We start from the raw sequence: 23,836 nt of genomic DNA on the forward strand, positions 1-23,836 counted from the left end.
TGATGCTGAGCCTTAATTAATTTAAAAGCTGAAACACAATGAATAAAAGGAATATACCAGGGAAAAAGTAACAACTCACCGCGCTCTACCCAATATCCCATTTGGGCTTGTGAAAAAATGTTGGTGCTCTGACTTAGGCCTCTGTTAGCCAGTAAATGTTCAATCATCTAAAATACACTATTTTGGATGAGTGGACTGGGGACATGCCAGCTGGGGAGGAAACAGCAAAACCAAAAGCAAATTTGGAATTCAGCTGAACAGAAGGACCACACAGCCTGTAACGCCTGCCATTTGTAAATGATATACATAATTTTCTGTAATGAAACACATTTGAGACCTACAACCTATGTCTCATAGTAGTACAAATCCAGCTACTGAACATACTACAGTATATATAAATCTTTATTCTCAAATACTGGCATATGGTGATATATGAAGTCACAGTGGGTTGATTAACTAGAAGCCAGTGACGTCCCACCTGTCACACTATCTAGCTTCATGCTATGACAGCTATTTTCAGCTGGTCACGTGTTACATTCAGATGATGGGTGACATTCCTTCATCCACAGACTGAGTACAAGGTCTGTAGCAGTCTCCCATAGAACTCTCAGGACCCTTTGATACTACTCAAGGATTTATTTTTTTATGCAAAATGTATACAATCTATTGTACTACACTGGATGGGGATTCTTTCAGGAATACTGCTGTGTGCTTTAAATCTTCATAAATACATGAGCACTACGTTTCCTACATGGAAATTAATGTGTTGCAGTAAGGAAGATGCAGTGATGAGATCAATCAGGGTAAGATACAATGTGAAAATTAATGTATTTGTATTTGTTCATTTTATTATAATGCCAATTTTAACAGTTACCTAAGCCATTGTAAAATGTTTACAGCATGCAACAGCCATATAGCTGCACATTTAGGATGTACTTATTTTGTTTTTCTATTTCAATTTTTTTATTTGATGTGTTTTTTTTTTAGGTAGTTTTAAAAAAGGTTACAATGGATTCATTGTAAGCTAATTTTGTTTATTATATCAATATACAATAAAAAGCAAATGCTAACAAGTATCCATATTCTGCATCAGTAAATTGCCATGCTGAAAGAGGCCACTGCCATCAGGGAATACTGTTTCCATGAAGGAGTGTACCTGGTCTGTAGCAATGTTTAGATGGGTGGTATGTGTCAAAGTACATCTACATGAATGGCAAGGTTTCCCAGGTTTCCCAGCAGAATATTGCCCAAAGCTTCATACTTCCTCCGCTGTCTTGCCTTCTTCCCATAGTGCATCCTGGTGCCATCTCTTCCCCAGGTAAGCGATGCACATGCACCCGGCCAAACATATGATGTAAAAGAAAAAAGATTCATCAGACCAGGCCACCTTCTTCTATTCCTTTGTGGTCCAGTTCCGATGCTCACGTGCTCAATGTAGGCAATTTTGGCTGGGTCAGCATGGGCACCGTGACTGGTCTGCAGCTACGCAGCCCCATACACAAACTGCAATGTCCATTTTTTTGCTTATAACATTCAGCTTCAGGGACAACATGTTGACTTGCTGCCTAATATATCCAACTGACATTCAGATGCCATTGTAACGAGATAATCAATGTTATTCATTTAAACTGTCAATGGTCAGAAATTTATGGCTGATCGATGTATAATTTAATTTGTTATAAATAATATAATTTGCTGTTCATTATCTTAAAACCAGAGAAAAGCGTTCAAACCTAAAAACCATCATTATAACATCTGCATATACAGTATGTGACATCTAAGGTGAGATGCTAGACAATGGCTATGTATAGCATAGCTTACTGGGTGTCTGAGTATTTACACATTGATGCTCTGACATGCTGGGTAGGTTGGAAAATAATATTGTGGGATGGTATTACTACTACTTTTAAGGGTTAAGTGAATTTATCGGATCTAATTAAAGCTACACCCTCTGTAACAAATGAGGTTACCTGTTGATTAGAAGATTGCAAATATCACTTGTGCAAAATGGTGAAAAACTGACTAAGTGAGAATGCAGAATGAACTTTTATGCATGCGGGTAATGGCTCGTACCTGATTGATAGGATGCTGCAGCATTAAAAGGTGATGTGCCCTAGTGCTAAAGATAGAATAGTGAACTGCTGCGCTTCCTACTTATATGAAAATTAAAGTGCTGAACTACTATACTATAATTAATACATGAAAAAAATCTATGCATAAATAAACCTTATAAAAACCTCATCAGTGTCAAAAAATCAACCAAAATAATTCATCAGTGCATATAATTTTCAACAGTTGGTGTCATGACATTTTGTCTTCTTTGTTTCAATTTATTTTGCCTTAAAGGGGTTGTAAAAGGGTTTTTTAAAAAAAACAAAAAACAAACATGGTATACCTACCTCCTCTGTGCAAGGGTTTTGCACAAAGTGGCCCCGATCCTCCTCTCCTGGGGTCCCCCAATGGCCCTCCTGGCTCCTCTCCGCATCGAGTACCCCCTTGGAGACCCACATTCCAAGGGGGCACCTGTGCGGGTGCGCTCCCGAGTCCTGCTGCTGCGTCCATTGACACAGACAACAGGACTCAGCCCCACCCCTGACTCCTGTGTCATTGGATTTGATTGACACCAGAGGGAGCCAATAGCTGCTGCTATCAATCTTTCCGATGAGGACCCAAGATAGCGGCTGGAGCTGCTGGGCTCGTTCTCGTCATATATATATATTCTTATTTTATATTCTTGTGACATTGGGGGATGTCTAGCTCAGTGATAGATGCGTTTTAAGTGAGTTCACAGCCAATAGAACTAAGGTTTAAGGGCGTGGTAGCCCACTTTTATTGAAAGTAAGATGAAAGTTCACACACGCGTTTCCCACACAGGGGGTTCTTCTCCCAAAACAACTGAAAAATGCCAACCCATCTGGCTCTTAAGGTTCGCTCAGCATTGGGCGCAGTTCCTTGCTGCACAGGCCCACTCCTGGCCTCTAGGAAGGGGCTCTCCTGACACTCCAGGCTTCCACACTCCTTCAAGACTCACAGCCCCCCTCTGGTCCCCAAGACTCTCTCTTCCAGTTGTCTCAGCTATGGTCTCCCAGACTCTCTCAGCTGGCCCAACTCTCTCAGTCCACTGACCTGGAACCTCTCCCACATGGATCACAGTCTCAAGGATGTTGCCTGGGTTCTTAAACGGTAGCACAACTCCTTCCTGTCTGCAGCAACTGCTCCAACACCAACTCCTTTCCCACACACCCCTGAGCTGAACACACACAACCTGCAGAGCTTCTGGAAAACCTCGGAAACATGACTGAAGACTCCATCCCTCCCAATGCTCTTTGAAGTCTTCAAGTTTCCAGCCCCAAACCAGACTTACGAAATCCAGAGAAAACTTAAAGCATAGTTTTCTCTGCTCACCAATCTTTTGCTAGAACTTCTTAAACTGCTTCTTTGAGAGTCCTGTGTCCATTTTACACACATTTTCACTAATACAGGGGCTCTTACTGTCACATATCCCCCCCCCTTTGTTTCGATCTGGAGGGAGGAACACCAGCACCCATCATCAGGTTTGGGACACCTCTGTGTCGGCTGTCAGCTGCTTAGGCCCAACCCTTTTTTCGGGTGCGCTTCCAGGTAAGTCCTACTCTGACTCTCCATGGGATCCCACTCGTTTCTATCCTACGCTTTCTCCCACTTCTGGGGTTCCTGGGCTTACTTGCTTTTCTCGGGGGAACGCTGCCTTCCCTGATACCCTCACTTTCTTGATATGGGGAAACTGTTCCTAATACTTCGCCTGATGGGGAACCACTATTTCCCTCACTGACACCAGTTTTTCTCATTATAACAGGTTTTTTTCGGTTTAACTACTTGTCTGAGGTTGCCCACGGCAATTAAACCCTCGTTAGCAGTACCAATCAGCGACAGACCACAAATTCTGATGTCGACACTTCCAATACCATCAATGCTTCCCCACACAGTGTCTCCGGGTACCTTAATTTGTACCTCTTTGCGAATGACAGGAGAAATCTCTGCTACTGACACATCTATTTCAGGCCCTTCCTTCACGTGAGGTCTAGTGGGTGAGGCAGTGCCCGTTCCCTCTACTGACCACTGCTCAGCCGCAACTCGGACCACACCAGCAGAAGTTCTTAGTCACTGCATCAGGCGGAGAGACCTCTGATGTTTTCAAATGTTCTCCTGAGTGCCTTCCATCCAAACCGATAACTAGAAGCACCCTCTCAGAGAACCTTGAGACCATTTTCCACACTGCTAATAAATATGGTACCAACCAGTTCCTCTCGTGATTAACATCATCAAGCATAGCTTGTACTACTTGGCTCCACCTACTGGTACTACGCAGTACCATCTTGTCCGACCACGGTGGAGACACCCAAGTGTACAGCAAATATGCTTTTTGGACTTCAAGCATTTTCAACAATACATTGGTCATCTTAATGCGATCCACATCTACATACAAGACCTTTCTAGGGACTCTGCCAGGGCCAACACGCCCTTGGCCACTGGCCACCCTGCAATCCCTCTGTTGGGCATAGCAGGTGTTATGTCCACATCTGTGTCACCCATCATAGCTTTGTAACTCATGGTCACTTTGTTTAGTGTTGCGACTGTTTCCTTGCACCACGCTTCCCAGTCAGTGGTATTTCCCTGACAGGCATTCTGCAGCGCTGCATCACCTGTTCCAAGAGGCACCACAGGAACCCGGGACTCATTACCCAATACTGTACATTTGTCATCTCTATACGCGTCACATTGTACAAGCACAGTTTCACTTATGTCACATTGACACGATGCTTCGTCACACAAGGCAGGGTGCAATACACTATTTTTACCAGTTTGTTCTGGTGGCGCTACCATCACACCTAGCTTTACACTACCAACTTTAACAGGGTGAATAAATTGTTCACCAATCTGGTCACATACCAGGCGGATGGTCTGCTCCCACACACTCGCACTGTGTGGTGCAGTCCCTCCTTGTTCCCCCAGAGTAGTGCCAGAGCCGTCCTGAAAAACCTCCAGTTCCAACACAGGGAGATCCCTGGAGAATTCCACGGACGACCCTGTGGCTCTGCCTCTGGTGGTCACGGGAGACATCCTACTCCCATTCTTCTTAGTAAACACATTACCAACATTATTCTCAAATATGACATTTCCAGAAATACATTTTTCAACCTTTAGAGGATCATCATGACACTGAGACATAGCTGTAGCTATTGTGGGTAGCCTCTTACTCACTTGAGCAGCTTCACAGCTGACCTAGGAAACCCTCCGCTCCAACACTGTGGGCTGCTGGGAGGTTTCCCTGGGCCCTGCAGCACCTGTCTCTGTCACTGGGGAACATGGTATACGGATTTCTTTGGTCACCCCTAGTACAGCTCTTCCAGCACTCTGCTGGATTCCACCAGGTACATACAGAGTCCCCATGTCCTTTTTAGTCTTTAGTCCTGCTGCCAGTTGGACTTTACCCTGTGCCTCCCCACTACTCTGGGTAGCACACTGCAGCAAGTCCACCTGTACTGCGGATTTCCCCACTGGACATACTTCCACTTCATTGGGTTCTGTCCCATAAACTGCAACAGTCTTACCAATTCTTGTAGCTGGTGTCATAGCCTTCATTTGAGTGCGTTGTCTTTCATCTGTGGTGTCTCCATAGGCTGACTCTGACTCTGTCAATTCTCACAGCTGCACTACCTGCACATAATGCTCATTGCCTGGCTGCACTTCCATACACTGCCACTGACAGTTCCTTGACAAACTCACTGCTGGCGCAGAGACCCGGATTTCACCGTCTGTATGCCTACATTCTCCACCACTTGTGACATTGGGGGATGTCTAGCTCAGTGATAGATGCGTTTTAAGTGAGTTCACAGCCAACAGAAACTAAGGTTTAAGGGCGTGGTAGCCCACTTTTATTGAAAGCAACAAAAAGAGGAACATTCACACACGCGTTTGGTTTCCCACACAGGGGTTCTTCTCCCAAAACAACAACAACTGAAAAATGCCAATCCACCTGGCTCTTAAGGCTCGTTCAGCATTGGGCGCAGTTCCTTGCGGCACAGGCCCACTCCTGGCCTCTAGGAAGGGGCTCGCCTGACACTCCAGGTTTCCACACTCCTCCAAGACTCATGGTCCCTTCTGTTGCCCAAGACTCTCTCTTCCAGTTGTCTCAGCTATGGTCTCCCCGACTCTCTCAGCTGGCCCAACTCTCTCAGTCCACTGACCTGGAACCTCTCCCACGTGGAGTACCGTCTCAAGGATGTTGCCTGGGTTCTTAAATGATAGCAGACCTCCTTCCTGTCTGCAGCAACTGCTCCAACACCAACTCCTTTCCCACACACCCTGAGCTATGCTCAGCTCTGCCTTATAACAGGTGTGTGCACCTGGACACACACACAACCTGCAGAGCTTCTGGAAAACCCGGACACATGACTGAAGACTCCATCCCTCCCAATGCTCTTTGAAGTCTTCAAGTTTCCAGCCCCAATCCAGACTTACAAATTCCAGAGAAAACCTAAAGCATAGTTTTCTCTGCTCACCAATCTTTTGCTGGAACTTCTCAAACTGCTTTTTTGAGGGTCCTGTGTCCATTTTACACACATTTTCACTAATACAGGGGCTCTCACTCTCACAATATATATATATATATATATATATATAGCTTATAATACCTTTGGAGATTGGCTCACTGCTTTTTCCAGACATCTACACTACAAGTGAACTTTCAAGCATCTTTGGAAATGGGGGTTTCATTCTTGGTGAGTTGCTGTAAAGCTGCATTCACACCAGAGCATATCGATTTACTGGCGTTTTTATTTGAGAGTCTTTGAGCAGTTTTTTTGCAGTGTATTACAAATGATTTAGAAGCATATTACATGCGTTTTACAGCTTCAGGTGTTTTTGTTTAGCCAATATGAAAGCACTAGAGGGAGGAGAGGGAGAAGAAATTAGGGGTGGAGAGCTGCTGTTTGAGCAGAAAATGTGCAACAAAAAGCTCGTAAAAAGCTCAAGTCAGGCTTTTCTATTGAAGTCTATGGGGCCAAAAACATTTGTAATCTGCCAAAAAGAAGCTCACGTACTTTTTTCATCTTTAGGTGTTTTGCTTCAGGTGACAGAATGATCATATGTTTACAGGGGCCATTGAAATTAATGGGATTTGGCTTGTTGAGCATTTTCAAGCAGAAAATCGTTCAGGTGTGAACTGTGCCTAAGTGTCTTTCACTTCTAAAGGGATTCAGACACTGCTGCTTTTCCTAATAGAAGGATGCTTTTGCTCCTAAAAGCATAATAAAGTTAGAATTTTTGATTTAAAAATCAGTTTGAGAAATCACATGGTAAAGCAAATAGTAAGAATAGAATAGTTCAGAATAGAAAAAGCAATAAATCTGCCTAAACAATTTAATGAATAGTGCAGAAATACTAATAAAAACTACTCCTCTCTGTCCCGCTATTTAATAAATCAATGATTTAACACTGGTGTTCCTTTTGGTTGGGTGATGCCCAGTGTCATTCAACTCACTTCCTGGAGTGTAGGGGTTCTTGGAGGGGTTGGTGTGTCACCACGGTCTCCTGTGCTCATAATGATGATGCAGAGAATGGTGTCCACATCATCATGTCAGTGACACTATCAGCATTGAGCACCACTCAGTGTCTGAGGCGAAGAGGAGTTTTCATGTTAAATGATCGGTTTGGAAAAAAGGTAAGTATGCTAAACAATATTTAAAAAATAAATTTGGTCAGTCTCAGTGGGAGGACAGGAGTGTGAGGGGTTAGGGTGGAGTTGGGCTTTAAGGTATCCATGGTGTCAAAGGAAGAATGCTCAAAATGTACTTGCATTGGATGGCTGCGTACAGGCATACATACAGTGCCTTGCAAAAGTATTCACCTCCCTTGGCTTTTTACCTATTTTGTTACATTACAGCCTTTAGTTCAATGTTTTTTTAATCTGAATCATATGTGATGGATCAGAACACAATAGTCTAAGTTTGTAAAGTAAAATTAGAAAAATATATACATAAAACTATTTTTCAGAAATAAAAAACTGATAATTGGCATGTGCGTATGTATTTACCCCTTTGTTATGAAGTCCATAAAAAGCTCTGGCGCAACCAATTACCTTCAGAAATCACATAGTTAGTGAAATGATGTCCACCTGTGTGCAATCTAAGTGTCACATGATCTGTCATTACATATACACACCTTTTTGAAAGGCCCCAGAGGCTGCAACACCTAAGCAACAGGCACCACTAACCAAACACTGCCATGAAGACCAAGGAACTCTCCAAACAAGTAAGGGACAATGTTGTTGAGAAGTACAAGTCAGGGTTAGGTTATAAAAAAATATCCAAATCTTTGATGATTCCTAGGAGCACCATCAAATCTATCATAACCAAATGGAAAGAGCATGGCACAACAGCAAACCTGCCAAGAGACAGCCGCACACTAAAACTCACGGACCGGGCAAGAAGGGCATTAATCAGAGAGGCAGCACAGAGACCTAAGGAAACCCTGGAGGAGCTGCAGAGTTCCACAGCAGAGACTGGAGTATTTGTAAATAGGATGACAATAAGCCATACTCTCCATATAGTTGGGCTTTATGGCAGAGTGGCCAGGAGAAAGCCATTACTTTCAGTAAAAAACAAAATGGCACGTTTTGAATTTACAAAAAGGCATGTGGGAGACTCCCAAAATGTATGGAGGAAGGTGCTCTGGTCTGATGAGACTAAATTTTAACTTTTTGTCCATCAAAGAAAACACTATGTCTGGCGCAAACCCAACACATCACATCGCCCAAAGAACACCACAGTGAAACATGGTGGTGGCAGCATCATGCTGTGGGGATGTTTTTCAGCAGTCGGGACTGGAAAACTGGTCAGAGTTGAGGGAAAGATGGATGGTGCTAAATACAGAGATATTCTTGAGCAAAACCTGTACCACTCTGCGTGTGATTTGAGGCTAGGACGGAGGTTCACCTTTCAGCAGGACAATGACCCCAAACACACTGCTAAAGCAACCCTTGAGTGGTTTAAGGGGAAACATGTAAATGTGTTGGAATGGCCTAGTCAAAGCCCAGACCTCAATCGAATAGAAAATCTGTGGTCAGACTTAAAGATTGCTGTTCACAAGCGCAAACCATCCAACTTGAAGGAAGGAGCTGGAGCAGTTTTGCAAGGAGGAATGGGCAAAAAAATCCCAGTGGTAAGTAGTGGCAAGCTCATATAAACTTATCCAAAGCAACTTGGAGCTGTGATAGCTACAAAAGCTGGCTCTACAAAGTATTGACTTTAGGGGGGTGAATAGTTATGCACATTGACTTTTTCTGTTATTTTGTCCTATTTGTTGTTTGTTTCACAATAAAAAAAACATCTTCAAAGTTGTAGGCATGTTCTGTAAATTAAATGATGCAGATCCTCAAACAATCCATGTTAATTCCAGGTTGTGAGGCAACAAAACATGAAAAATGCCGAGGGGGTGAATACTTTTGCAAGACACTGTATATCATTATCAATACGATATTCCACGGCATGTACTGCCCCTACAAAAAAAATTAAAGGTTAGATTCACTTTTTTTTAAAAAGAAAGAAAGAAATGCACATTTGTTTGCAGGTAAAAAAATGTGCATTTACTACTTTTTTTTCTAGGAGCCTGCTACACAGGCCTCTCAATAGAGGTTCTCCTAACTCCCCGTACTCTCTCACTCCTTTCAGACTTCTATTACCTCAGTGCCCTGGACTTGCCTATTTGCCTCAGCTCTCCCTGTCCTCCAGACGCGCTTAGCTGTCACAACTCTCTCAGTCCTGTGAGTAGGGTTGCCACTTCATCCCTTTAAACCCAAGCACATATGAATTACACAGGTTCTGAAGCTTATTTAATGCAGATAAGGCACCAAGTGAGTTGAGGTGGCAACTCTACCTGTGTGTAAGGAATCTCTCCTCCAGCATGGAGTGTTGTCTTCTGAGTAGAGCATCTCTCCTAATGGGATTGCGCACCTGTCTTCTGATGGAATCACAAACCTGTCTCTATGGTCAGGTCTTTTCTTATAATGCGTGTGCGCACCTGCACACTCACACAGCCCGAAGGTCTCCAATAAGACCTTGACACAGGATTGAAGGTTTCACTCCACCCAAGACTCTTTGAAGCCTTCAGACTCTGGACCCTGACCTGGGATTACAAAACTCAGAGAAAACTGAAACCACAGTCTTCTTCGCTCAGACACAATACTCTGGAACCCTACACTCTGCATTAATGCGAACCCTGTGTCCCTTTTCCTTTTAAAGCCTAGCAGTGTCAAAGTGAGTTTAGCTGTGTTTACCTGCTTTTAGGTGCATTTAGCTGCATTTGGAGTTTCTAATCAGATCCTGAACGTACAGAATTCTGTTTTCCCTTAGGCTCCGTTCACACCTAGGCGTTGCTGTTATACAGGCGTCTGCCTTTTTTGCAGAGTTTTGCAGCGTTTTCGTACAGGCGTTTTCAAGGTTAAAAGGTCATCAATGTAAAAGAACTAAAACGTCAAAAAAAGAAGCTCCTGTCATTTTTTGAACGGGAGTTTTGCTTTAGGCAACAGAAAGCTCAAATGTGAACAGGGGCAATTGAAATGAATGGGATTTGTATTGTTGGGCGTTTTTGAGCGTTTTTAGAGTCTTAGAGCAGAAAAAAGCCCAAAAATGCCTAGGTGTGAATGAAGCCTAAATGCAGCTAAACTTAACACACCTAACCCCAGGTTAATACATAATGGAAATAGTAACAATAAAAAATCATTACATGCATTTATATGTGTTTAGAAATGTCCTCTAAACGCATGTAAATGTGGGTTTGAAATTGCCAGAGCAAGTAATACCTAACCATTCCAGTGTGGGGGTGCCCTACTGCAAAGGTAACGTCTGATTTTATAAGGCGCTCATCTTAAAAATATATAATACTGGGTGCAACAGGTATTTTAAGTCCTGAAGAACCAAATAATATTAATAATAATCATATAATAAATTATTATAACTAAATATTAATTAGGAAAATATTCATAAGAATAAATATATCCTATAATAATAGCAAAGTTAACATAATAAAAAAAAGTTTAAAATGGAAAAATATTTCATATGCAGGATTGGAGGATAGTCCAAGCACCATCTGCTCTGTGTAACTTTTTACCTCACTGTAGAAGTATGAAAAACATAACATTCTAATAAATATATATTATGTCAACAGAGACATTTCTAATCACAGCTTGGGTATGAGAAAGCAACATGGCTGCTGTGGTGTACGTAGGGTCCATTTCTAGTATCCGAGCTTTATGGGAAGGCCGAATCCAACAACACCAAGAAGACCTGAAAGCCCAGAAAGATCGCAGAAGAAAGAAGGGCGTTGGAGAGTGAGTGACAAGAATTCTTTTTTCTGTATGGCCAGCGGCCTGCTGTTTAGCATATGTATGTGTACCTGTGTTTTAATATACATAACATACAGTCAGTGGTGTATTTAGGTTTTGTGTTGCCCTAGGCCTGACTAAACTCATGTACTCCCTAATTGAAATATGACCCACCCCTTCCTGCCAAGGCCACACCCCTTACTGTTTAAGACACGCCCTATCCTCTGTAAATCAGCTCTTATGTGTTTACTACTCTCCTCCACCAGAATCTCTAATGTATGGGAGAGCCGTATCCAATTATCAAGGCTGAAGGAGAAGGTCTGCAATGAAGATGGAAGACTGATTCTCAGGATTGAAAAGGAGGAGTGGAAGGTACGTCAGCTTCAAAAGTGAAATTAGTTCTGTGAAATATGATCGTATGAAAAAGTCTGTAACATATTGTACCTCTGAAAAAGAGGGAAGGTAGAGACACAGGAGAAACTTCTTTATAGTATAGTAATCAAATGGTACTTGAGTTTAAAAAGGTTGAATGATTATCATTGATACTAACTGGTTGCTTGATACCTTGTAAATGATCAGCAACTGGTCAGTGTGCATGGTAAATATTTCTGTCTCCATGCAGATCTTTGAGGATGGAATGCTCTCTAGGTAAATCAAAAAAGTAATGAAATAGTTACATGCTGCCACCTAATGGTACGTGAAAAAACTTATATAAAAAAAGCTGCTGCTATTACCTATGTATTCCCACATCAACAGCAATAAAATATTAAATCTATGTGATAGCGCTGCTTATGAAACGTATTAATTAATTAGACTTATAATAAGTTAAACTTATAATTAATTAAATTCACGTGAAGGGAGCACAAGTCACGGAGTGGAGTTAGTTGTGAAGCACGGTTTTCACTGAGAACTTTTAGGTGCACATTCTATAAGAAGATTTTTATTTATTTTATCTCATATGGACTCTTTATGAACTGTGTGCACATATTGATTGTTTGGCACTTTATTTATTGGCACGGACACTTTATAACGTATTTCATGTTTGTATAGTTACATATATCAAACGTTTCATAAGCAGAGCTATCACATAGATTTCATTTTTTAATGCTCTCTCTAGGTACCTTCTTAGAAAAGACCAAAGTGTTTGTGTGCGGGCAGGGTTTACGTGGGAACCTGTAGATGTGAGGTGACCATGCTCTTGCAGGCTACAGGAGGCATATGCCTAAACACAGGGTGTGGCATTAAGGCAGCACTCTGTATTGAGGGACACTTCTCCCAGCAGACATTTAGTAGCTCATGGATTCTGTTACCTTTTTTACTTCATTCCTCACTGAACATCCCAGATAACAGTTCATTAGTATTCTTCTCCCCCCCCTTCCGTGCAGCATTTCTCAGCCAGTGCCATGTAGTATGCACCAAACTCCACCAACTTAGCAACTGTCACCTTATCCCAGTGACACTGATATGCATGTTTAGCTATTGCTCCATCCATTTGGCTTGTATCCCAGGAAGCTCTGTGCCATGTGTTACCTCCAGCACCCATGTCACCTCAACTTCCCAGCCGGCTAGCTGCTATATTGTACCTTGACACCAGTACTGTAGTCACTTGCAACAGCACCACAACACCTTGAGGGTTAACTTAACTGCCTATTAAGACACTGATACTGCATCTTCTCTTCGCACTGTCTTGGCTCCAGACATGCCTATGTTATGTGGTACGTCATTCATGAAACTCTTTATAGGTGACCTCAAATAACTTCAAACCAGGCAGATCTTGTAAAGGGATGGCACTTTATCTATTACGTCCTCACATTACATTGCAATACGGTTCTTACAGCTGCATTCCACTTTCAGTAATCCCTCTAACTCCTGGTGCCTCCTGTTACCTTGCCCTATAAAAGCTCCGACTTTCCAGTGCAGAAATTCCATAATGTCCATGTCTTTGGGACCCCAACAGGGTTCCCGCCAAGGGGAGAAAGGAGCAATTGCCTGTCTGTAAGGTTGCACTTCCCTTGTATTTATCTGCCACCAATAGGGGTGGCACCATGAACACACAGGAAAGTGGCAGCACAGTTAAACCTTTCCACCCCAGAGACACCAGCTATATACACATACATTGTACAATTTAATTGAACCAACAGTGTAGTAACATTAGGCATTACAGTACAACACATAAAAAAAATCATTTAGGCACCTGCCTACATGTGATTCTAGTTGTAGACAATGTTTATGGAACAAAAAGTTCCATAACAGTTGGGGTTTAACTGCAGGGACACTTGTCTTATCCTCTTTCACATATCAAACAGACTTTATTGAAAGGATTGTGGACACTTTCAACACAATCGTAGCATCTAAGCTACATCTTCTCTATCATTGCTAGATTGTGTAGACAGAAGTGTACAGCATGATCTAGCAATAACAGTGAAAAGTTCTTAAGCACCATTCCTGATTAAATGGTCTAAAAGTGTCTTAAAGCATATCTTTCAGTTTCTAAGATGAGCACCTTGTCATTAGTTTGCTAGGGTAATTGTATTTAATGTGTAGCAAATAAAAGTAAAGTTCTGAGGCTTGTGCATTTTAAAACAAGTTCTCCTTGGTCGCTAATATTTCTATTCTCACAGGTTCACTTTAAAGCCCAACACCAGCCAAACCCCTTTTTTTAATAGATTAGTGCAGGCTTTCAAAATCTGTCAATATTTTTGCAGATAACCCTTTATGAATGTATCCAAAACAAATTGATGGCTTTTGGAACCATAGCTCATATTTCCCAAATACCTGTGTATACCAGAATTATGCAAACAGGCAGTGGCTGCACAGGGGCGTCACCCCCCCAAAGCTACTCATCATAAAAAGAAAAAAAATACTGGCTCTTTAAGTGTGGGATCCCGGACACACAGGTGTATGGAAAGCATGACGTGCTGCAATCACCGAAAAAAAAAGGACCTTAAGTGTGTGCAGGGTGCCGAACACACAGCTGCTATGGGAAACATGCCGTGTTTGCAATCACGTGATTTCAAACAAGAAGCTTTATTGGCTTCCTTTAGAAAGTCCTCGGGACGCTGAGCTCTGCTCCCTGAATACTCCTTCTATAGCATTGTACTATGCTGTGGTGTGTGATTGGCAGGTCCTGTGCCTTCACTTCCGATTTCTCTGACGCTGTGAGTTTGAGGGGGGGCGGGAGGGGGGAAATCTAATGTAAAGGAAGACTCTCATGGGCACATGTAATGTAAAGGAGGGCTCTGATGGTGACATCTGCTGTAAAGGGGGGCTCTGATAGTGACATCTAATGTAAAGAGGGACTCTGATGGCGACATCTCATGTAAAGGGGGGCTCTGATTGGGACATCTGATGTAAAAGGGGCTCTGATGAGGACACCTTGTGTTAAGTGGTTTTATTTTCTTTTAATTGAAATGTGGATGTGATTGGCCTACTGTGACAAGGCACAGCGAGGCTGCATATGATGGGCACAGTGAGGTTGCAATTGATGGGCACAGTGAGGTTGCAATTGATGGGCACAGTGAGGCTAAAATTGATTGGCACAGTGAGGCTGCAATTGATTGACACAGTGAGGCTGCAATTGATGGGCACAGTGAGGCTAAAATTGATTGGCACAGTGAGGCTGCAATTGATTGACACAGTGAGGCTGCAATTGATGGGCACAGTGAGGCTGAAATCGATTGGCACAGTGAGGCTGCAATTGATGAGCACAGTGAGGCTGTAACTGATGGGCACAGTGAGGCTGCATATGAAGGCACCATTTTATCTAGCAGTAATGATACATAATCACCTGATAAATGGCTATTTACAGTCCTGCATTACTAACAGTTTAATTTTTCAGTTTGTTTGCGCCCCCAAAAAAAATTGAGCACCAGCCGCCACATATTTTTTCCCCAGTTGTAGCACATTGGATCATGCTATGCTGGGGTTTTTTGCCTTCCTATGAATCAACTGCCTCTCCCCAGAACCCAATACAGGCACTCATCTACCACCAAGGGTGGCAATGCCTCATAGGCTCTGCTACACCCAATCATCCACCACCAAGGGTGGCAAAGCCTCTTAGGCTCTGCTGCATGCACTCATCTACTACCAAGTGTGGCAATGCCTTTTCCAGGCTCTGCTACCTCACCTACCACCAAGAGGGGGTGCTACCACCCTAGGTATGGGGTAGATGTGGGCAGTGGAGCTTCCCCCCAAGTTTCATCTGCCCTCACTCCCCCACACCCAGCATACTGGTGCTTTCCTCGGGGCCCCACCAAACTGCACTCCTCTACCACCAAGGGTGGCATTGCCTATTATCAGGCTCTGCTACACCCACTTATCTACCACCAAGGGTGGCATTGCCTCTTATCAGGCTCTGCTCTACGCACTAATCTACCACCAAGGGTGCTAATGCCTCTTATCAGGCTTTGCCACACATACTCATTTATCACCAAGAGTGGCAATGCCTTTTCCAAGCTCTGCTACCTCACCTAATACCAAAAGGGGGTGCTACCAACCTGGGTATGGGGTGAGTGTGCGCAGTGGAGCTTCCCCCCAAGATCCATCTTTCTAACTGTGGGGAATGAGCTGATGGAAGTGGTAAAAGATTAGTTGGAGACGTGATAGGCTCCCCTGAAGAAATGAGTTTTCAGGGATCGCCTGAAGGTAGCAAGCGTAGGGGATAGCCGGACAGGTTAAGGTAGTTCCAGAGGATGGGAGAGGCTCTGGAAAAATCCTGGAGACGAGCATGGGAGGAGGAGACGAGAGAGCGTGAGAGTAGGAGGTCTTGAAAAGAGCAGGGAGGACGGTTTGGGTGATATTTGGAGACAAGATTGGTGATGTAGCTCAGGGCAGAGTTGTGAATGGCTTTGTATGTTGTGGTTAGTATTTTGAATTTATTTCGCTGGGTGATTGGGAGCCAGTGCAGGGATTGGAGGAGAGGGTTGGCAGACACTGAGCGGTTGGTAAAGTGGATAAGTCTGGCAGCAGCATTCATGATAGACTGAAGAGGAGATAGCCTATGGAGAGGCAGGCCAATGAGAAGGGAGTTGCAATAGTCAAGGCGAGAGATAAAGAGGGAGTGAATGAGGAGCTTGGTGGTTTCATTTGTTAAAAAGGGGCACATTTTAGAGATGTTACGGAGGTGAATTCTACAAACTTTTGACAACGATTGGACTTGAGGCTGAAATGACAAGTCAGAGTTTAGGATTACACCTAGTACCCTGGCATAACGGGAAGGACTTACGGTTGTATTGTTGATTTTGATGGAAAAGTCATGGAGGGGGCACGGGCAGGGGGAATATTAATAGCTCAGTTTTAGAGAGATTTAGTTTAAGGAAGTGGTGCGACATCCATGCTGATATGTCAGTTAGTAAGTTAGTAATGCGAGAGGTGACTGAAGGAGTGAGGTGAGGTGTAGACAGATAGATTTGGGTGTCATCGGCGTATACGTGGTATTGGAAGTCGTGGGCAGTTATCAAGTGACCAAGGGAGGAGGTGTAGATAGAGAAGAGAAGGGGTCCAAGAAAAAAGCCTTGGGGGACCCCCACAGAAAGGGGCAATGAAGAGGAGGAGACAGAGTTGTAGGTAACACTGAAGGAGCGCTGTGATAGATAGGCAGAGAACCAGGATAGAACAGAATCTTGGAGGCCAAGGGAATGTAGTTTATTGAGAAGGAGCGGGTGGTCAACAGTATCAAAGGCCACAGAGAGGTCAAATAGTAAGAGTATGGAGTAGGGATGGGCGAACAGTTCGGCTCGAGCATAAGTTCGGGTCTAACATTGGTTGTTCGGATGTTCTGCGAACACGAACAATATGCGGTGTTAAGGGCAAATTCGAAAGCCGCTTAAACACCCTTAAAGTCTATGGGACACTAACATGAAAAATCAAAAGTGTTAATTTTAAAGGCTTATATGCAAGTTATTGTCATAAAAAGTGTTTGGGGACCCAGGTTCTGCCCCAGGGGACATGTATCAATGACATTTTTTTTTTTTAAAAACAGCCGTTTTTTCGGGAGCAGTGATTTTTTTTATGCTTAAAGTGAAACAATAAAAATGAAATATTCCTTTAAATATTGTGCCTGGGGGGTGTTTATAGTATGCCTGTAGTGGCGCATTTTTCCAGTGTTTAGAACAGTACCACAGCAAAATGACATTTCATAAGGAAAAATTGTCATTTTAAACTGATAGCTGCTGTAATGAATTGTTGAGTCTCGGCAATATAGATAAAACTCATTGAAAAAAAGAGCATGGGATCCCCCCCCCCGTCCATTACCAGGCCCTTTGGATCTGGTATGAATATTAAGGGGAACCCCAATCCAAAATTTAAAAAGAATTGCATGGGGTCCCCCTAAAATCCATACCAGGCCGCTCGGGTCTGATATGGAAATTAAGGGGAACCCTGCGCCAATTTTTTTTTTAAATGGTGTAGGGGTCCCCCCAAAATCCATACCAGACCCTTCAGGTCTGGTATGGATTTTAAGGGGAGCCCTGTGCCAAAATTTTTAAAAAATGGCGTAGGGGTCCCCCCCAAAATCCATAGGAGATAGAAGAAGATGAATGGATATCGTGGGACATTTTGATTTTTTCATTTTTTAATAAAGGACTTGTCCCCAAGCTGTGTCTTGTCGTTTTTAACATTTTGACTTTTTTTGTGAAATGGTAGGGGTACTTGTACCCCGTTACCATATCACACAGGAGGGGAGGCCGGGATCTCAGGGCCCCTTTTGTTAAAGGGGGCTTCCAGATTCCGATAAGCCCCCCGTCCACAGTCCACAGACCCCCACAACCAACGGGCAAGGGTTGTGAGGATGAGGCCCTTGTCCCCATCAACATGGGGACAAGGTGCTTTGGGGGGCTACCCCAAAGCACCCTCCCCATGTTGAGGGCTTGTGGCCTGGTATAGTTCAGCAGGGGGGCCGCCCTCTCGTTCCCCCTCTTTTCCTGCGGCCTGCCAGTTTGCGTGCTCAGATAAGGGTCTGGTATGGATTTTGGGGGGACCCCATGCCATTTTTTTTATATTTTGGCGCAGGGTTCCCCTTTAAAATTGGTATGGATTTTGGGGGGACCCCTACACCATTTAAAAAAAAATTGGTTCCCATTAATTTCCAGACCCGAAGGGCCTGGAATGGATTTTTGGGGGACCCCCACGCAATTTTTTTTTATTTTGGTTCAGGGTTCCCCTTAATATTCATACCAAACCCAAAGGGCCTGGTAATGGACCTGGGGGGGACCCCATGCTCTTTTTTCTCAATGAGTTTTATTTATATTCCGAGACCTGACAATTCATTACAGCCACGATCAGTTTTAAATGACAATTTTTCCTTTAGAAATGTCATTTTGCTGTGGTACTGTTCTAAACATGGGAAAAACGCGCCACTTTACAGGCATACTATAGACACACCCCAAGCACGATATTTAAAGGAATATTTCATTTTTATTGTTTCACTTTAAGCAAAAAAAAACACTGCTCTCGAAAAAATTACCGTTTAAAAAATTTTTTTTTGCATTGATACATGTCCCCTGGGGCAGGCCCCGGGTCCCCAAACACTTTTTATGGCAATAACTTGCGTATAAGCCTTTAAAATTAACACTTTTGATTATTCATGTTTGTGTCCCATAGACTTTAACGGTGTTTGTGTGTTCTGACAAATTTTTTATTCTGGTGCGAACCAAACCCGGGGGTGTTCAGCTCATCCCTAGTATGGAGTACTGGCTGTTGGTTTTAGCAGTTAGTAAATCATTAGTGAGTTTTAGTACGGCAGTTTCCGTGGAGTGCTGCGAGCGAAAGCCAGACTGTAAGGGGTCAAGAAGGTTATTTTCACTGAAGTAGGAGCTAAGACGGTTGTAGACTGAGTGTTCTAGAAGTTTAGAGGTGAATGGGAGCAATGAGATGGATCTTAGGTTGTTCAGGTTGGTGGGGTCCAGTGAGGGCTTTTTAAGTATGGGAGTGATCTGTGCATGTTTTAGAGGGGAGGGGAAGGTGCACACTAGAGAAGGAGAGATTGAAAATGTGAGTGAGGGAGCATAGGATAGAAAAGAGGGTGACCGTAGCAGTTGTGAGGGAAACAGGATCCAAGGGACAATGGGTTAGTTGGGCATCTGAGAAAAGTTTTGTAACCTCTTCAGTAGTAGCCAATTCAAAAGAGGAGAGTGTTGCATGTGCTGTTAGTCAAAGTATGTTGGGTGGGGAAGATGTACGCATAGGTGTCCTCACGAATTGCATCAATCTGGTCTTTGAAGTGATTGGCAATCTCTTGGGCACTGAGTGAGTTAGTGGGTAGAGGTGGTGGGGGACAAAGCAGAGAGTTAAAGGTTGAGAAGGGCCGACGTGAACTGGATGACAAGGTATTAATAAGAGAGACAAAGTAGGCTTATTTGGCAGCATGAAGGGAGTAATTGTATTTTAGAAGGGCAGATTTATATAGGGTGAAGTCTTGCAGGCATTTGGTTTTACGCCACAGTCATTCAAGAGCACTGCAATGTCTCTTGAGATTTCTAGTGTTGTCAGTTTGCCAGGGTTATAATGGTCAGGGCCTGATTCTGCGTGTGGTTAGAGGAGCAAGTGCATCCAGTGATAATGAGAGTGAACTATTGTAGACAGAGGTGGCCAGGTCAGGACAGGGGAGAGATTATGTCATATAGGTGGTCAGTAGCAGAATAGAGAAGAGAAGGGTTAAAGTGGCGAAGGTTCCTAGAAGTAATTGTTTGCTGCTTGGAGAGATGGGTGGTTGAAGGCAAGGATACAGCGAAACTGATGAGGTTGTGATCAGAGAGAGGAAAGGGTGTGTTGGTGAGGTTACCAGGATTGCAGAAATGTGAGAATACAAGGTCAAGGGTATTACCATTGGAGTGAGTGGAAGTATGTGTCCATTGGGTTAGGTCAAAAGATGAGGTGAATTTGAGCTGTAGTTGGGCTGTTAACATTGACAGGAATGTTGAAGTCACCAAGAATGATAGTGGGTATTTCAGAGGAGAGAAAGTAGGGTAGCCAGGCAGCAAAGTCATCAAGAAAGTGCGATACCGGTTTAGGAGGCCCATAAATTGCTGCAATCCTCAGAGAAATGGGAGAAAACAGATGAAAGAAGAGAGGGATAGAGAAGGAGGGATAGTAAGGACTTGGAAGGTGCTTCATGGGGATAGAAGGATTCCAACTCCACCTCCTTTCTGTCCGTTGGGTCTGGGGGAGTGAGTTCAATGGAGGCCACCATGGGAGAGGGCAGCAGGAGAAGCTGAGTCAAAATTTTGAAGCCAGGTTTTGGTTTTGGTGAGTATGTTAAAGCCATGGGAGATAAAGAGGTCATGTACAGATGTTAGCTTGTTACAGATGGAGCAGGCTTTCCAAAGGGCACATGAGATTGGTGGGCAATGCCTCTTTATCAGGCTCTGCTACACACATTCATCTATCACCAAGAGTGGCAATGCTTTTTCCAGGCTCTGCTACCTCACCTACAACCAAGAGTGGGTGCTACCACCCTGAGTATGGGGTGAGTGTGAGCAGTGGAGCTTCCCCCCCAAGTTTCATCTGCCCTCACTCCCCCATGCCCAGCATACTGGTGCTTCCCTCAGGCCCCACCAAACTTCACTCCTCTACCACCAAGGGTGGCAATGCCTCTTATCAGGCTCTGCTACATGCACTCATCTACCACCAAGGGTCACCTACAACCAAGAGGGTGTGCTACCACCCTGGATATGGGGTAAGTGTGGGCAGTGGAGCTTCCCCTCAAGTTTCTGCTGCTCTCACTCCCTCACACCCAGCATACTGGTGCTTCCCTCCGGCCCCACCAAGCTCAACTCTTCTACCACCAAGGGTGGCAATGCCTTTTATCAGGCTCTGCTACATCCACTCATCCACCACCAAGGGTGGCAATTCATCTTATTCTCTGCTACACATACTCATCTACCACCAAGGGTGGCAATGCCTCTTATCAGGCTCCGCTACACCCACTCATTTACCACCAAGAGTGGCAACACCTTTTCCAGGCTCTGCTACCTCACCTACCATGAAGAGGGGGTGATACCACCTTGGGTATGGGGTAAGTGTGGGCAGTGGAGCTTCCCTCAAGTTTCATCTGCCCTCACTCCCCCACGCCCAGCGTACTGGTGCTTCCCTCAGGCCCCACCAAACTGCACTCCTCTACCACCAAGGGTGGCAATGCCTCTTATCAGGCTCTGCTACATGCACTCATCTACCACCAAGGGTGGAAATGCCTCTTATCAGGCTCTGCTACACACAGTCATCTACCACCATGGGTGACAATGCCTCTTATCAGACTCTGCTACATGCACTCATCTACCACCAAGGGTCACCTACCACCAAGAGGGGGTGCTACCACCCTGGGTATGTGGTAAGTGTGGGCAGTGGAGCTTCCCCTCAAGTTTCATCTGCCATCACTCCCTCACGCCCAGCATACTGGTGCTTCCCTCACGCCCCACCAAGCTGCACTCTTCTACCACCAAGGGTGGCAATGCTTTTTATCAGGCTCTGCAACACCCACTCATCCACCACCAAGGGTGGTAATGCCTCTTAGGCACTGCTACAGGTACTCATCTACCACCAAGGGTGGAAATGCCTCTTATCAGGCTCTGCTACACACACTCATCTACCACCAAGGCTGGCAATGCCTCTTATCAGGCTCTGCTACCCACCCAGAGGGGGTGCTACCACCCTGGGTATGGGGTAATTTTGGGCAATGGAGCTTCCCCCCAAGCTTCATCAGCCCTCACTTCCCAACGCCCAGCGTACTGATGCTTCCCTCAGGCCCCACCAAACTGCACTTCTCTACCACCAAGGGTGGCAATTCCTCTTATCAGGCTTTGCTACCTGCCTCACCTACCACCAAGAGGGGGTGTTACCACCCTAGGTATGGGTTAAGTGTGGGCAGTGGAGCACCCCCCCAAGTTTCATCTGCCTTCACTTCCCCGTGCCCAGCGTACTGGTGCTTGCCTCAGGCCACACCAAACTGCACTCACCTACCACCAAGGGTGGCAATGCCTCTTAGGCTCTGCTACATCCACTCATCCACCACCAAGGGTGGTAATGCAACTTAGGCTCTGCTATATGTACTCATCCACCTTGGGGGTGCTACCACCCTGTGTATGGGATAAGTGTTGGCAGTGGAGCTTCCCTCCAAGTTTCATCTGCCCTCACTCCACCATGCCCAGCGTACTTGTGCTTCCCTCAGGTGCCACCAAACTGCACTCCTCTACCACCAAGGGTGGCAGTGCCTTTTATCAGGCTTTGTGTCAGAAACCATGAATCAGACTGAGACAGAAGTACAGTTAAATCACACTTGTAATAATAATAAAAAAGGTAAACAGAGTAAACGTAGTCAAAGCAGAATCAGAGTTAGGGACCGGAACGGATATTCAGACAAGCCAAAATGTCAGGGAGCCAGAGATGAGCATAGTAGAACAGCAAGCAGGATCTGGAGCCAGAAGGAATGTCAGCCAAGCAAGCCTTTAACAGGAACACAAGCGTCTCTAGAGATGTGACCAAGGCGAAGGCATAGATCATCTGGGCTGGACGGCTTAAGTAGGCAGGACTGATGAGCAGGATATCATGAACAGGCAAGTCACTGTGGAAAGATAGGAGCTGGCAATTATCTGACAGCTGAGCAGCCAGCTTAGGAAGAAAGAAGGAAGGGCTGAGCTCAGCCCTCACACTCTGCTACACCCACCCACACCCACTCATCTACCAAGGGTGGCAATGCCTCTTATCAGGCTCCACTACCCCCACTCACCTACCACTGAGGGTGGGGCTCCAATTGCCTGCCCTCTCCCACACCCAGGGTGCTGGTGCTTACCCCAGGCTCCACCTACCTGACTGGGTACTGACATTTATATGAAAAGTTGATCCAGGAAAAATCCGATTGCCTCTTGGGGATCAGGAAGGAATATTTTCCCTAGCTGTAGCACATTGGATTATGCTATGTTGGGGTTTTTCGCCTTCCTCTGGATCAACTGCCTCTCCCCAGAACACAATACATGCACTCATCTACCACCAAGTATGGCAATGCCTCTTAGGCACTGATACATGCATTCATCTACCCCTAAGGGTGGCAATGCCTCTTATCAGGCTCTGCTACACCCACTCATCTACCACCAAGAGTGGCAATGCCTTTTTCAGGTGCTACTACCTCACCTACCACCAACAGGGGGTGCTACTACCCTGGGTATGAGGTAAGTTTGAGCAGTGGAGCTTCTCCCCAAGTTTCATCTGGCCTCACTCCCCAACACCCAGCGTACCAGTGCTTCCCTCAGGCCCCACCAAACTTCACTTCTCTACCACCAAGGGTGGCAATGCCTCTTATCAGGCTCTGCTACACCCACTCATCTATCCCCAAGGGTGGCAATGCCTCTTAGGCTCTGGTACATGCACTCATCTACCACCAAGGGTGACAATGCCTCTTATTAGACTCTGCTACACCCACTTATCTACCACCAAGGGTGGCAATGTCTTTTCCTAGGCTCCACTACCTGCCTCACCTACCACCAA

General features: G+C 44.7%; 1 protein-coding gene across 1 annotated transcript in view; it reads left to right on the forward strand.

Moving 5' to 3' along the window:
- The first annotated feature begins 545 nt into the window (after positions 1–545).
- Positions 546–23,836, forward strand: part of LRRC39 (leucine rich repeat containing 39) — a 62,297-nt gene continuing 39,006 nt past the window's right edge. The window contains exons 1-3 of the mRNA XM_073592012.1: positions 546–803; positions 11,206–11,368; positions 11,629–11,734. Coding sequence (XP_073448113.1) covers positions 11,244–11,368; positions 11,629–11,734 — 231 coding nt within the window. The 5' untranslated portion in view covers positions 546–803; positions 11,206–11,243. The remainder of the gene's footprint in view (positions 804–11,205; positions 11,369–11,628; positions 11,735–23,836) is intronic.

The sequence above is a fragment of the Aquarana catesbeiana genome, linkage group LG07, assembly GCF_042186555.1.
Source record: "Aquarana catesbeiana isolate 2022-GZ linkage group LG07, ASM4218655v1, whole genome shotgun sequence".
NCBI classification, from domain to species: Eukaryota; Metazoa; Chordata; class Amphibia; order Anura; family Ranidae; genus Aquarana; species Aquarana catesbeiana.